This window comes from Oncorhynchus masou, chromosome 2 (assembly GCF_036934945.1).
Source record: "Oncorhynchus masou masou isolate Uvic2021 chromosome 2, UVic_Omas_1.1, whole genome shotgun sequence".
Classification (NCBI taxonomy): domain Eukaryota; kingdom Metazoa; phylum Chordata; class Actinopteri; order Salmoniformes; family Salmonidae; genus Oncorhynchus; species Oncorhynchus masou.
The window spans coordinates 37495782-37510437 of NC_088213.1; the positions used below are offsets into that span (position 1 = coordinate 37495782).

The window sequence follows — 14656 nt, forward strand, 5'->3', positions numbered from 1 at the left end:
TATCTGGCTATGTAGCTAGTGTACTGTACATTTTATGGCATTGGGGTCTAACTTCGTTGGAATCTATTTTATGCCTCTCCAATCCACCATCGCCTTCTAGTGGTGTAAACAGCAGGTGTGAAACGCCCACGTTTTGAAAATGTCCCGTGACGTAACTCAGTCATCTGTTTTTTTTGTGCCGCAGAGGAGGAAGGCTCACATTCACGGAAGTCAAGCAACTCGACAAGCTGTTTACCTAGCTAACGACACTAACAGGTAATGTAAACAAATGGTGTATTAGATATAACATGTACATTATTATATATATACTATGATTTTATTGGTTGATCGTTTTTTATAGGTAACATTACTGTAGCTAGCTGGAAACGTTTTGATTCAAACAGCACTGCTTTGTTTATCAAACTAGCTAATGTTAGCTAGCTATCTTGCTAGCATAACTACTGGTAGCTAACTAACTAGATGTCTTCATCCTTGTTGTGCAAACTAGCGAGATAGCTAACCATTTCCTTTACTATGTGATCCATGAACGTGGATTTTGTTAAACTAAGTAAAATGTGTATACTTTGTGAATTGCTGATAGAGGCGATGTAAGTTAGCCAGTTATTGGTTTCAGAGGGTGGATACCACAGTTAGCTCAATGGCTGTCTGTTTTATATGCCCGCTTCAGTCCTACCTGCCTGTAGTCACTGGTGTGGCCATCAACACGCTCATACGATGGTGATGACTCACTAGGGTCGAAACCTCTCCTTATTCCCTCTCCTTATTCCCCCATCTCCTTCATCTTCACGTTCTCTGATCAAAGGATAGGTGAAAACAATATGGTGGGTGATGTCAGTGTGGCAAAGAAATAGTCAGACTTGCCAGTATGTATTGGCTCTTTTTAATAGCCAACTTATTTTGTTTCCTTAGCTGGCCATCATGCTCGGTGGAGGATTCAAAGCAGAAAGACTCCGGGTCAATCTCCGACTGGTGATCAATCGCCTGAAGCTCTTGGAGAAAAAGAAAAGTGAGCCTGGCAACTACAGTACCTGTCAAACGTTTGGACACACCTACTCATTCCAAGGATTTTCTTTATTTGAACTATTTTCTACATTGTAGAATAGTGAATACATCAAAACTATGAAATAACACATGGAATCATGTAGTTACCAAAAAAGTGTAAAACAAATCTACATTTTTATATTTGAGATTATTCAAAGTAGCCACCCTTTACCTTGATGACAGCTTTGCACATTCTTGGAATTCTCTCAACCAGCTTCATGAGGTAGTCACCTGGAATGCATTTCAATTAACAGGTGTGCCTTAAGTTAATTTGTGGAATTTTTTCCTTTTTTAATGCATTTGAGCCAGTCAGTTGTGTTGTGACAAAGTAGGGGTGGTATACAGAATTTAGCCCTATTTGGTAAAAGACCAAGTCCATATTGTGTCAAGAACAGCTCAAATAAGCAAAGAGAAATGACAGTCCACTATTACTTTAAAACATTGCATTTTCCTGATTGACTAACCTTCAAGAACTTTGAAAGTTTCTTCAAGTACAGTCGCAAAAACCATCAAGCGCTGTGATGAAAATAGCTCTCGTGAGGACCACCACAGGATTCTGCAAAGGATAAGTTCATCAGAGTTACCAGCCCAAATAAATGCTTCAGAGTTCAAGTAACACACATCTCAACATCAACTGTTCAGGGGAACTGTGTGAATCAGGCCTTCATGGTCAAATTGCTGTAGAGAAACCAATACTAAAGGACACCAATAAGATGACTTGCTTGGGCCAAGAAACATGAGCAAATGGACATTAGAATTGGAAATCTATCCCTTGGTCTGATGACTCCAAATTTGAGATTTTTGGTTCCAACCGCCGTGTCTTTGGGAGTAGGTGAACAGCTGATCTCTGCATGTGTCGTTCCCACCACATGACCTGGCCACCACAATCACCTGACCTCAACCCAATTGAGATGGTTTGGGATGAGTTGGACCGCAGAGGGAAGGGAAAGCAGCCAACCAGTGCCCCACATGTGGGAACTCCTTCAAGACCGTTGGAAAAGCATTCCAGGTGAAGCTGGTTGAGAGAATGCCAAGAGTGCAAACCTGTCATCAAGGCAAAGGGTGGCTACTTTGAAGAATCTCAACTATAAAATATATTTAGATTTGTTTAACATTTTTTGGGGTTACCACATGATTCCATGTGTTATTTCATAGTTTTAATGTCTTCACTATTCTACAATGTAGAAAATAGTTAAAATAATGAAAAACCCATGAATGAGTGGGCGTGTCCAAACTCTTGACAGGTACTGTACATACACACAGACACCGTGCAAGCTGTAGCCTAGTCTCTGTTAATTTACATTTTTGTATCTCGGGTTGTCTTTAAATTAAATGCTTACAGAATGGATCTTCTGTCTCTTTGTAGCTGAGTTAGCTCAGAAGGCGCGGAAGGAGATTGCAGACTACCTGTCAACAGGGAAGGATGAGCGAGCACGGATCCGTGTGGAGCACATCATCAGAGAGGACTACTTGGTAGAGGCCATGGAGATCCTAGAACTGTACTGTGACCTGCTGCTGGCTCGCTTTGGCCTCATCCAGTCCATGAAGTAAATGAGCCAGCCTAGAGGACTCTGACAAGGAGGCTCTTTCTCAATTGTTTATTTCTTTGCCTCCTTCTCAAAACACATTGGATGAGGTTAGAGAGGGGAGCAGCCTTGTCTTCTCTTCCAATGCGTTTTGAGACCGAGACGAGAGAGGATGCATGGAATCGAGTAAAGGCAATTGAAAGAAGAAGGAAAAACTCCTTGCCCTATTATCGGTGTTTGAGTTTATCCTTCAGGGCATGTGTTGCGCGCTGTTCTCCCAATTTCTGCAGAGTGCATCAGAGCAGAATTATTGCATTGACAGGCTGTTTTGCGGTCACAAGGTGATCAAAGTGCAGAGCGTATTTGTTGATATTCCTTGCTAGTTAGTGAGTTATTTGCCCAGAAACACTACAAATTTGGTTTAGAAACGGATCATACGGCCATGAAAATCCTGGAAAAGTTGTGTGCATCCCTTGCATATATGCCAGTGTCATTGGGCCTGAGGGGAGAGATTGCAGCAGCTCGACTATGGCATATAAAATAATGATAGACAAACGGACTAGTTAGCCAATTCAAAACATATGGTGTAGCCTGGTTAGTTAAGTATTTAGCTAATCGCATGTATTAATGTCATGTCCGATGCCCTACAAAAATGTTGTCCAGCGCTCTTGAATAAACTACCCTCATGCAGATGATGAACGGGTGAGTTAACCTACTCCTGTTATAAAGAACGCATCTCAAACACTCAATTGGAGTTGACTCTATTCACCTCTATTCAACATTGGGCATGTCATTCTGACAGTGTTAAAACATATTATTAGAATAGCTAGAGCCTGGACAATACCAGTGGCGCAATATTTCTTCCATGGCAAAAATGAAAACCAGAAGCGGATCCAATTCTTTGTTCCTTTTTAAAAACCTGCTGTATGTAAAATACTGTGTGCTATAGCTTGGAAAATACATAAATGACTGGATGACAACATTATGTTTGTTTCCAACATTAGGGCTATTTTCCTAAAGACGTTAAATCCGCTTTGTGTTTTGTTTCCATGCCACGGTACTAACGAGTATCGCCCCGGCCCCAAGAGTAGCCTACTTTTGAAATAACTCCTATTCTGTCAATAGATCTCCACGAAAACCTTAATATTTCAGCCTTACATGGTTATAGATAAACATGTCTTAGTAATTTGCTTTGAAGTAGCTGACATAAGCCATTTGATCCCTTATTCATTAAATAGTATTTGGTTGTAAGTGTAAAAATGATTTGCGCTATTTTAAGGATGGCCAACCATTCTCCAGGGTAGCCTTAAAGGGCTGCAGGTATCCTATAGGTTAGAGCGTTGAGACATTAATGAAATGTTGCTTGTTGGAATACCTGAGCCGACAAGGTGAAGAATCTGTAGATCGGCCCGTGAGCAAGTTACTTCACACTAATTTACTCCAGGGGCTGCCGTACTACAATGGCTCACCCTGTAAAACTACACATTTCACTGCACCTATCTGGTTTATGTGACAAAACATGTATTTTTTTTTCAAGGGGCTGTGTTCCTATTTTTTTGAGTCATATGCAAAGAAGTCAATAGGCGGAGGGTGGCTTACATTTTTTACTATAATGATAATTGTGTTTTGTAAAGTGGTTCCTTGCATCATACAACACAATTTTATGTCCCCCTTTTGGCCCATGATGTTACAGACCATTTTTCATTTGAGCTTTCAGACGAGTGGGGGGAAAAATCTGTCAAGCCATGTCCTTAACACCTATTTGTCTGTTTCTTGACAGGGAGCTGGACCCTGGCCTGCAGGAGGCTGTGTCCACTCTCATCTGGGCAGCCCCACGTCTGCAGTCTGAGGTCAACGAGCTTAAAATTGTGAGTAGTATGCAATGTGTGTTAACATGTCTAGTCGCTTGGACTAGTCTTATTATACTGCCTAATTGAAACACTTGCATCCTGCCCCTTCCCCAATACACATGGAACTATTGGACTATAAATTGTGTCTTTCTGTATTATACTTATGCTATAATGTATTATTCTTTTCTACTGAGCCATTTACTTGATGTTCATATTCTTATCTTTTATTGTTTTTGCATTGTTGAAGGAACCTGCAAGTAAGCGTTTAGTTGCGTATCCCCTACATACGACTAATAACACTTGAAACTAGTCCTCAGTCAAAAAACAATGTAATGCAGTTTGTACACTTTTTGCTGTATTGTGATCCTTGATGCTGTACTTTCTCCATACAGGTGTCTGATCAGCTGTGTGCCAAATACAGCAAGGAGTATGGCAAGCTCTGTAGGACAAACCAAATCGGGACTGTCAATGACAGGGTATGCATTTTGAGAAGGTCTGCTTCAAGATACAGTACCAGTCAAAAGTTTGGACATACCTACTCATTCAAGGGATTTTTTTGTACTATTTTCTACAAATCTATTTTCTACATTGTAAATAACACACATGGAATCATATAGTAACCAAAAAAGTGTCAAACAAATCAAAATATATTTTTAGATCTTTCAAAGTAGTCACCCTTTGCCTTGACGGCTTTGCACACTCTTGGCATTGTCTCAACCAGCTTCATGAGGTAGTCACCTGAAATCCATTTCAATTAACAGGTGTGTCAAGTTAATTTGTGTCTCAAATGCCTTAAGGAAATAAATCCCAATCAGTTGTATTGTGACAAGGTAGGGGTGGTATACATAATATAGCCCTATTTTATAATTGAACAAGTCCATATTATGGCAAGAACAGCTCAAATAAGCAAAGAGAAACGACAGTCCATCGTTACTTTAAGGCATGAAGATCAGTCAATACAAAACATTTCAAGAACTTTGTGTAGTCACAAAAAACCATCAAGCCCTACGATGTAACTGGTTCTCATGAGGACCGTCACAGGAAAGACTCAGCGTTACCTCTGCTGCAGAGGATATGTTCATTAGAGTTACCAGCTCAGAAATTGCAGCCCAAATAAATGCTTAACAGACACAGCTCAACATCAACTGTTCAGAGGAGACTGTGAATCAGGCCTTCATGGTTGAATTGCTGCAAAGAAACCACTACCAAAGGACACCAATAATAAGAAGAGACTTGCTTGGGACAAGAAACACAAGCATTGGACATTAGACCGGTGGAAAGTGGGAGCTCCTTCAAGACTGTTGGAAAAGCATTCCTCGTGTAGCTGTTTGAGAGAATGCCAAGAGTGTGCAAACCTGTCATTAAGGCAAAGGCTGGCTACTTTGAAGAATCTAAAATATATTTAGATTTGTTTCACTTTTTTTTTTTTTTTATACTACGTGTGGCATTTCATAGTTTTGATGTCTTCTACAATGTATAAAATAGTAAAAACAAAAGGAAAAACATTTGAATGAGGTTTTATCTAAACTTTTGATTGGTACTGTATATGTTGATGTGTTTGTTTTTGTGCCTAAAAAATATTTCTCTGCTTTACCCCATAGCTCATGCACAAACTGAGTGTAGAGGCTCCTCCTAAGATCCTGGTGGAGCGCTACCTCATTGAGATTGCCAAGAACTACAACGTGCCCTACGAGTCAGACGCCATGGTCAGAGTGGGTAGCTGATGATAACCTGTCTCCCTGTGCCCACCCCCTGACTGACTCTACTATTTATATACTACCCAGTCTGGAACCAACAGGACCCTGAAAGCCCCCCCCCCCCCAAGCCATAAGACTGCTAAATAGTTAACTAGGCATGTGAATAATAACATTTTATTTTAATCCCCCTCCCGCAGCCAGAGGTGTGTACAGGTGAGGAGGCTGACCTCATAGATGTGGACTCTGACTTCAAGAAGCCAGGAGGCGGTGGTGGTGGTGGTGGTGGTGGTTTCACCGCTGGGGCCATGCCTATGCCCATGGGCCCCCCATCAGCGTTCAGCTACCCAACACCCAAAGGGGCCGTAAGACAATCTTTTTTTCCTATAGTGTCTTGACACGCCTCTTGTTTGGCGAGATCGCTGCTTACAGATGGAGTCCGCAGTAGGGGGAAAACAGCGCCACTGACCGCTATTGTTCATGCAGCAGTACATATTATGCTTCTCTATTCCGCGTGTGCGACGATGTCACAGCGGAAGAAAACAGTCTCAGTTGTTTGCAGTAACTTCGTTGTTGTTGTAATACCGCCAACAGACATGGCTGTTTCACCATTAAGGATTCCAGCTTTAAGAAATCTAGAGATGTTGATATGAATGTGGTGTTTTATACATGTACGTTTGTTTTCTTTAGATGCCCGGCCCCATAGGGTTCAACGGCCCCTCCGTTGGCACATATGATGCCTTTAACAACTTCCAGCCTCCGATGAGAGGAGGGCCGCCCCCTGAGCTGCCCAGCTGCCCTCCCACCTACCAGTCTGTAAGTGTCAGAGCCCCCTGCCCCTTCTGCTTCTCCAGACAGATGGACAGACGGCCAGTTCACCTTTCAGGGAAGAGGAGTTCATTATAGTTTGCTTGTGCCATCGCTTGTCTCTGCAGCACAGTGCTATGCTACAGGGACATGATAGGGATTGGATAAGAACAGATGGAATGTGGAAACGGCCATAGCTGGTATTAACTGCTAATCACTAACCTTGTGCTGAACTGCATACAACTGTCTTTTGAATGTTCTGAGTGAGTTTAATATGCTGAAACAGATCTGCTTGCTGTCAAACTAGTATGTTACTGGATGTGGTAGGGAAGCAATGTTCTTCATGGTGAAGTGAATGCAATTTGAGGTTAGTTATATTATGAGCAAAAAGCAAGAGCTAATTCTGACCCCAGTAGTGTTGACTTTCTCTGCAATGCACTACTTCAATGATTATTCCTCCCCCAATCACATACTAACATCCAAACATTGTTTTTCTCTGCCTTCTCATGTATCTATACAACTTTAACATTTCAACATGCAGGCAGGGTAGAGAGATCATGGTGTGTCTGTATTTTTCAGATTGATGAGCTGTCTATTAAACCTTCTGATCGATCCCAGGTATCTGGTAAGTTGTTTTCAAATTATATTTCCTTTTTTACGTGTCAATCTCTTCAGCGATATTGTTGCTTGCTTTTTGCATAACGGTTGCATTGGGGTGTATTTGTAATGTCATTCTAAACCTATGTTCTTTCCACAGGCCCCGGGCCTTCATCCCAGATCTACGATAACAACGCTCTCCCTGAGCTGCCCTCAGTTCCCGACACGCTTCCCACTTCCTCCTTTGGAGTTGGACGCAACACTGCGAGCTCTGATGACATCGACTTTGATGATCTGTCACGGCGCTTTGAGGACCTGAAGAAGAAGACCTAGTCCTCCAGTATCCCATCATCATACTGTGTTGTCAGTCACTGCAGCTACAGTATCAGGAAATATTGAAATATTTGGGTTGGCACCCTTTGCAGTGAAATTCTCCTCATTGTGTAGTTTTACTGATGTTAACATTAACTGTACCTCATTCAAACAGCAGAAGGCCTTTTTTAGAGGGCTATTTGACAGTACATTTTATTATCGACTATGTCCAATCAAAACTGGACCGTATAGATGTCATCTTTATATGAGCACTTTGGATATAAAATGGCCTTCCTGATAGTAACTAGTACTCTATGTAACCTCTCAATCTTTCTCGTTGATATGGTTGTCACGTATCCCCTTGACTCACAGTATGAGCCAATATTTGGTTAATAATCGAATAGTCTTAACTAATAGTGTCTCTCGTCCAGAGACTGGATTGAGTAATACAGGATCTTAATAGTTTGTCGTTGTGGGTTTCATGAAGCAGTTTTTACCGGTCACTGAATCGCATACTAGAAAAACCTGTTTTCTGGCACACCCATTGTGTCGAAAAATTCAGGCCTAGGACAGGGTGCTACGACCTTGAATATCTATGTCGGGTTTTACCCTCAGTACTCTCTGGTTCTGAACCTTTGGTGACATCTGAAACCAGTTCTATGACCGATCTGTTACCTTACATGGGGTGGAGGGATTCAATCAGACTTGATTGATAAAGTAGAGTATTGAAATATGTAATGCACAATGCAATTTCTAGGAATTGTTTTATTTGTAGAGCAAAAATATGTTGGTAGGAGGTTGAAGGCAAATAGTTGGAAAATGTTTATTTTGTACATGGATTTTATTATGAGAAAATCCACTTATTGTTTCAAAGAGTATTTAGTTTAACCCTATACATGCACTTTCCGTGTTTGTGTAAAATAACCCATGCAGTGAATTGGCAAATGGAATGCATGATTTGACCATGTACGTTTGCTGTAAATACGGCCCTCAAAATGTAACGGGTTCTTCCTCCTCTTTGTGTAAAAGAGGTTTATAGTGTGATTCAGTATGTTATCTATGTATGTGTGTCCTATATGTGTCACACTGCATTTACCATCATCAGAGGCCTTCCCATTCTATAAGTATATTCAGACTATGTACACGTAACATGCAGTGGTGGGAAAAGTACCCAATTTCATACTTTAGTAAAAGTAAAGATGCCTTAATAGGAAAGTAAAAAGTGAAAGTCACCCAGTAAAATACTACTTGTGTCAAAGTATTTGTTTTAAATATACTTACGTATCAAAAGTAAAAGTGTAAATTTCTAATTATATTAAGCAAACCAGAAGAAAGCACTTTGTGTTTTTTAAATTTACTGCTAGCCAGGGGCACACTCCAACACTCAGACATAATTTACAAAATAAGCATTTGTGTTTTGTGAGCCCTCCCGATCAGAGGCGGTAGAGATGACCAGGGATGTTCTTTTGAAAAGTGTGAATTTGACAATTTTCCTGTCCTGTTAAGCATTCAAAATGTAGCGAGTACTTTTGGGTGTCAGGGGACATGTTTGGAGTAAAATGTTAGTTTTTTTTTTTTAGGAATGTAGTAAAAGTAAAAGTTGTCAAAAATAGTAAAGTACATATACCCCCCAAAAATACTTAAAAGTAAAAATACTTTAGTACTACTTAAGTACTTTACACCACTGGTAACCTATATAATCTTTCTTAAAAGTTGTTTGAAGTTTTGATTTTGTGTTTGATGAAAATGTGTTGAATCTTGGTGATGGAAGAAGTAGTTTTGATAAAGGTGAGAAAGGGGGGGGGGATTTGCTGTTCCTGTCTTATAGCTTGTTTTCACTAATTATGATGGGTGGAAGTTAGGACTGTCTACTCCACCGTCCTAAAATAAGACTAACACTAGTGTACAGTGACCCGCTCACTGCTTTGACTGATCATCCTCTAAGGTGTAATGTAGGATTGTTTGAAGAATGTTTGATACCAACTTTGATTAGCAAGTGTACCATATATCTTGTCACATAAAACAGATAATAGCCTATGGTTTTTTCTGTCTAATAAAGGACATCTTTCTAATTGAAGTTGTGGGGTGGCTCATTTTCTTAGATGTAATTGTTTCGGTGTTTTCATATATTGTCAAGTGAAGCAGTTCTGCTGGAATCAAAGGAACTCAGTTGGTAGTGCAGTGTAGATACTAGTACTGCTGCTAGAGAGGGTAGATTACCACATGAACAGTGAAGCTTGACTGATGAATGCCTCAGTGGATGTGGCAGGTAAAGTGTGACACAAAGGACAGAAATGAGTCTCCTGAGTGTTGAGGGACCCATCTCCAAGAGAGCAGGGTTTCATTCAATGACCTTGAAAATACATTGAAAAAAAATAAGTGTACTTCAACTAAGTTTGAAGTGGAATCTCCTTTTCAGGAAGTTTCCCAAGATTTGTGCTTGCAGATCACAACCCAGGTTTCTGCAGGGGGAGGCTTGTTTGACACGTGTCTTGTGTAGATCTGTAGCATCGCAATGGGGTGTTTTCTGGAACTCTCAGGAGCTTGAGGCCTTTGTCAATGCTGACATAAGTTTTTGTCTTGATGTGTTTAAGAAACCACGTGTTTGATGTGTTCCATACCATTCTGTAAATTCGGTTCCAGATATTACTATGAGCCTATCCTCCCCAATTAAAGTTGCCACTGGCCTACAGTGCTCAGGGTCCTTATAACTTCAAAGAGAGATGCTACATCAGAGTGGTCTTTGATCTGTGGCTCTCCTGTTGTATTCATGGTCACATCACAGAGCGTCCAGATGGCTGTCTGAGAGGTTCTATTCTAAGTTGTCTGTAGCTGCATGAATTTGCTTATTCTGAGAGTGTCAAACTGACCCAGCTCGGTGAGTCACTGTGCATCGCCACTAAATGTCTCTGACTGGACGATGATGAGCTGTTTTGACAGCTCTGTCTCCCTCTCCCTTGTGGCAATAAAGGCTGCTACCCCCTTCTGAGATAGGGATAGGGCAGAGGATAGTCTTTAAGAGTCCACTGGTGTTCAGCTCTGCATGGTGCTGTTTACAGACAGGGGGCATGCAGTTTGTATGTGGCAGAGTAGGGGATAGAGAGACGGGTTACCCACATGTCTGATGGTGTAGGAATGGCTGCAGGGTACAGCCCGAGTGTTCACAGTAAACATAAGCCTAAAGTTGCTCAAACTGATAACTACATAGGCTTACATGTTTGCACACTGGAGAACTAGGATTTGTTCAGTGCTGGATTTTTTGTTGATGTTTGAGAGAACATTTGATGGGTCTTGGGGTTTGGCACCGGTTCAATCAATGCTCTCCACCGGCCCCATTTTAACAATCTTTCTGTGAAAAGGTCCTCTGATGCCACATACGATTACATTCGCACCTAGTGATAAGTGAGGTTACTGTCGAAAAACACTTTCAAGTTTAATTACATTTTCAGTGATTTTCCACTGTTTGGAGTATTGAGTAAAGCGCATAGGGGAAATGAAGCAGCATAGGTCCTGGTTTCTCAGGTTGGTTTGACCTAACAACAAAGATCATCTAAGACAATTAAGTTACTGTACACAATATAATATTATTCTTATTACATTCTACCTGAGGACAACACAACTAAGGGGTTTAAAATAGCAAGAATAAAAATAAAACAACCAATTGGAGAAGGCTGCTTCCCTACCATGAGTCACCCAGGCGGAGGTTGAAGCCCTGAAGCACTCTCCTTTCTGCTCATGGCCAAACTCTATTTTTACTGCGCTAAAGGGGAATTGTCTGACTCAATTTAGGTTCAGAGAATATTAATATCCCCTTTTCCAGCATTTTATTGGCTGGCAATTCCCCAAGAAATGTACTAAATTCATTTCTCACAGACTTGAATTCATTAATTTGTGATTTTTATTAAAAGCATTCTGCAGAGGGCCCAAATCATTTTAACTGGGGTCAGATATTAGTTTGGAATGGATAACGTTCTGTCTGACCATTGGACCACCATTGTTGCTGCAGTGGGATTTACCTCTATGGCAATGTCCATTAATACTGAAGCATTGCAGAGGTTAAATGACAGATTACACAAACACACAGATTCAGGTTCAGCCTTCAGTTCTATGGAGACTCACAAAATGAATGAACACATTATCAACTGCATGTACTGCACAATGGATCTCAAATCCCTCAGCAGAAATGTCATGTTTTGGTGGAGCTGCCTGTTTCTCATTACCCAGGGATGAATGCAATGACTTAGATTGTTGTTTTATTTAGCCTTCTTAGTCTCAGTGATAATGTGACCTTGCATACTTTCCTTACAGGGGGTTTGGGCACTACACTGTGTGCTAACTAGCAGAGGAAAAAACATATTAACATTGTGGACTGAGAGAGAGAGAAAGACAACTATACAGACTCTCTAATAGGTTTCTGATGAGGAGAGTTCTGTTCTGTTCAGACTGTTAAACTGTCACTTCCTTTTCAGCTCCTTATTCAGCTGTCAGTTCTAATGTCTGGAATGAGGAAGTGAGTGACTCAATTGTTCCAGTCAACATTGTTACCATTATCAATACCAACATCAAAGAATTGTTATCCAAAAATCAACAGTTTGATTTTAAACTGAATAACCATTTGTTGACAACTCCAACATGCCTTTGCTCAGTGAGTTTTTTGGAGACCGTTATGACCTGAGCACCCTTTCTTGTATAATTAGCAAATCAGTAGTAATTATTCTGTTATGGGTTAGGTTGAATAATCTATGTGTATTGTATTGAGGCATAGGGAAAGTACAAAAGTGGCCTGTCTCTAAGTGCAAGAATGATTCCATAAGGGTTGGATAGGAGTCATTTGTCTGGGGTTAGAACATGTTTATCAAAAATGAATAGAAACCACCTGTCTGGTTTATGATAAGATCATGGTTAAGTTACTATCCAACTGTCTAGTTTCTGTGGGAAGATGGCTTTCCACATCATAGCAGGGGAGTGGAGTGAAGACAACAGGATGCAGATAGCGGAGTCGTATCTCGAGGACAGAGCGCCATCTGACCCAGACTGGATCATCCTACTGTGACATCTACTGTACTGTAGCTAAAAGACTGTAACTCTGTATCCTTATGTCATTCAGCCAAAGCGTCCAATTGGGTGAAATTAATCTAATTTGAGCATTCTTTGTGTCCATCCTGGAGTTTGTACCAGAAAGTTAGAACCTAACATTTTAAACTGACTTGGACAGAGCTGTTTATTCACATGTGCTGTTGCTGGTCAACTCCATAGCTTGCAGTGACACAGAGTTACGAACATGAGTCAGAGGAGTTCTTAGACATTCTCTGCCATGGCAGTGAGATACAGTAACTGTCTGGGGTGATATGAGTGTATTCCTAATGGGTGTTACCCTTTCTTTCATAACAATCAGCTGAGCACAGGGAAAGTAGGACTCACATTCTGATGGGGATGAGGGGAGAACACTGGAATATAACCTTATTTAGGGAAAAACAGTTTCAAAGACATACCTTGTTTTAATAATTTTGAAAATGTGTTCCAATAAATAAATATATAAGACTATGTGAACCCATAGATACAGTCACCTCCAAAAGTATTTGCACCCTTGACAAAGATGAGCAAAATAGGCTGTATGAAATAAATAATAGTAATACTTTATTGTATGCTCATATTAAAAATATTATTTTATATTAATACAGTTGAAAGAGATTTTGTTGAACCTTTTACTGCAGTGGGCTAAATCAGGGTCACACAGTGTTCCTTGGTAGTCTTAAACAAATCTACTTCGAAACAAAAGTATACATCTCACACACATGGTTATGGGCTTAAAATAGCGAGATAAAGAGTTGAAATGTATTACATTTTGAGTTTGCATCCCAATATACATCACAGAAGACTGAAATATAACAAAACCGTTTGCCATAGAAACAACCGATTTTCGGCGGCTTTTTATTACTTATGAAATGTTGAAAAATATGAATAACATTCCACCCATGATGCAACTAGGTCGTTTCACTGCAGGAAGGGCTACCAAATAAAAACACCTAAACATCTAAAAAAGATACTGTAGGTGTCAAAATGATTGGCACCCGTAAAAATTCTCATCAATAAAAATCTATTTGCATTAACATTCTACTTAATAAAATAATAATCTCAGTTTAAGGAACTGTATCTTCCAGGGCTTCCCATTTTCACGGGGGTATAAAAAAAAAGAGGTACTACCATATATACCACTAATCACTATTAAGGGAAACAATTAAGAAGTTTAAAACCACTGGAGCTGGTGTGGTGAACTTGCCTGGTAAAGGACCCAAGAGTGCCGTGTCCCTACTCGCAGTGATGAAGATGGTTTGGGATGAAATAAATGTCCAAGGGCCACAGTTGGAGAATGACAGAACATAACCGCATCTTGGGGTCACCAAGTCTCCAAATCTACCATTATATGCCACTTCCATGCCAAAAGTCTATTTGGAAGGGTTGACACCAAGTTGCTATGGTCAGATGAGATGAAAATAGAGGTATTTTGCCATGCACACCAGTGGTGGGTTTGGCTTTGAAAGAAAGATGCATACGCAGAAAATAACCCCATGCCTAGGCGGTTTTGCTTCCTGGTCTTGGAGACCTTGTTAAGGTCAACGAACGGTATCATGAACTGTACCAAGTAGCAGGACATTTTAGCCAAAAACCTGGTTCCCTCTACTAAGAGACTGAAACTTGGCTAAAAGTGGATGTTCCAGCAAGACATTGACCACAAACACACATAAAAATCCACAAAGAAATTATAAATTGACCAAGAAAATCTACATTTTGCAAAGGCCATCTCAGTCTTCGGACTTGAACCCCATTG

General features: G+C 40.5%; 1 protein-coding gene across 3 annotated transcripts; it reads left to right on the forward strand.

Annotated features, from left to right (window-relative positions):
* Positions 1-184: 184 nt before the first annotated feature.
* Positions 185-9899, forward strand: LOC135504385 (IST1 homolog). 3 transcript variants are annotated; one of them, XM_064922940.1, is made up of 11 exons: positions 185-255; positions 668-821; positions 910-1006; positions 2408-2588; positions 4348-4435; positions 4810-4893; positions 6019-6129; positions 6312-6476; positions 6802-6927; positions 7498-7543; positions 7676-9899. In XM_064922940.1, the coding sequence occupies exons 2-11, from the start codon at positions 819-821 to the stop codon at positions 7846-7848; spliced, it is 1074 nt and encodes a 357-aa protein (XP_064779012.1). In that variant the 5' UTR covers positions 185-255; positions 668-818; the 3' UTR covers positions 7849-9899. The 3 variants fall into 3 exon arrangements, with proteins under 3 accessions (XP_064779012.1, XP_064779021.1, XP_064779030.1); XM_064922949.1 differs by having other exon boundaries at positions 6019-6123; XM_064922958.1 differs by lacking the exon at positions 668-821.
* The last annotated feature ends 4757 nt before the right edge of the window (positions 9900-14656 follow it).

What these genes read in the sequence shown, in the direction of transcription:
- LOC135504385 (XM_064922940.1), top strand. An exon ending in AGGTCAACGAGCTTAAAATT is followed by an intron (nt 4,436 to 4,809) that starts GTGAGTAGTATG and finishes TTCTCCATACAG; the next exon opens with GTGTCTGATCAGCTGTGTGC. An exon ending in TCGGGACTGTCAATGACAGG is followed by an intron (nt 4,894 to 6,018) that starts GTATGCATTTTG and finishes TTTACCCCATAG; the next exon opens with CTCATGCACAAACTGAGTGT.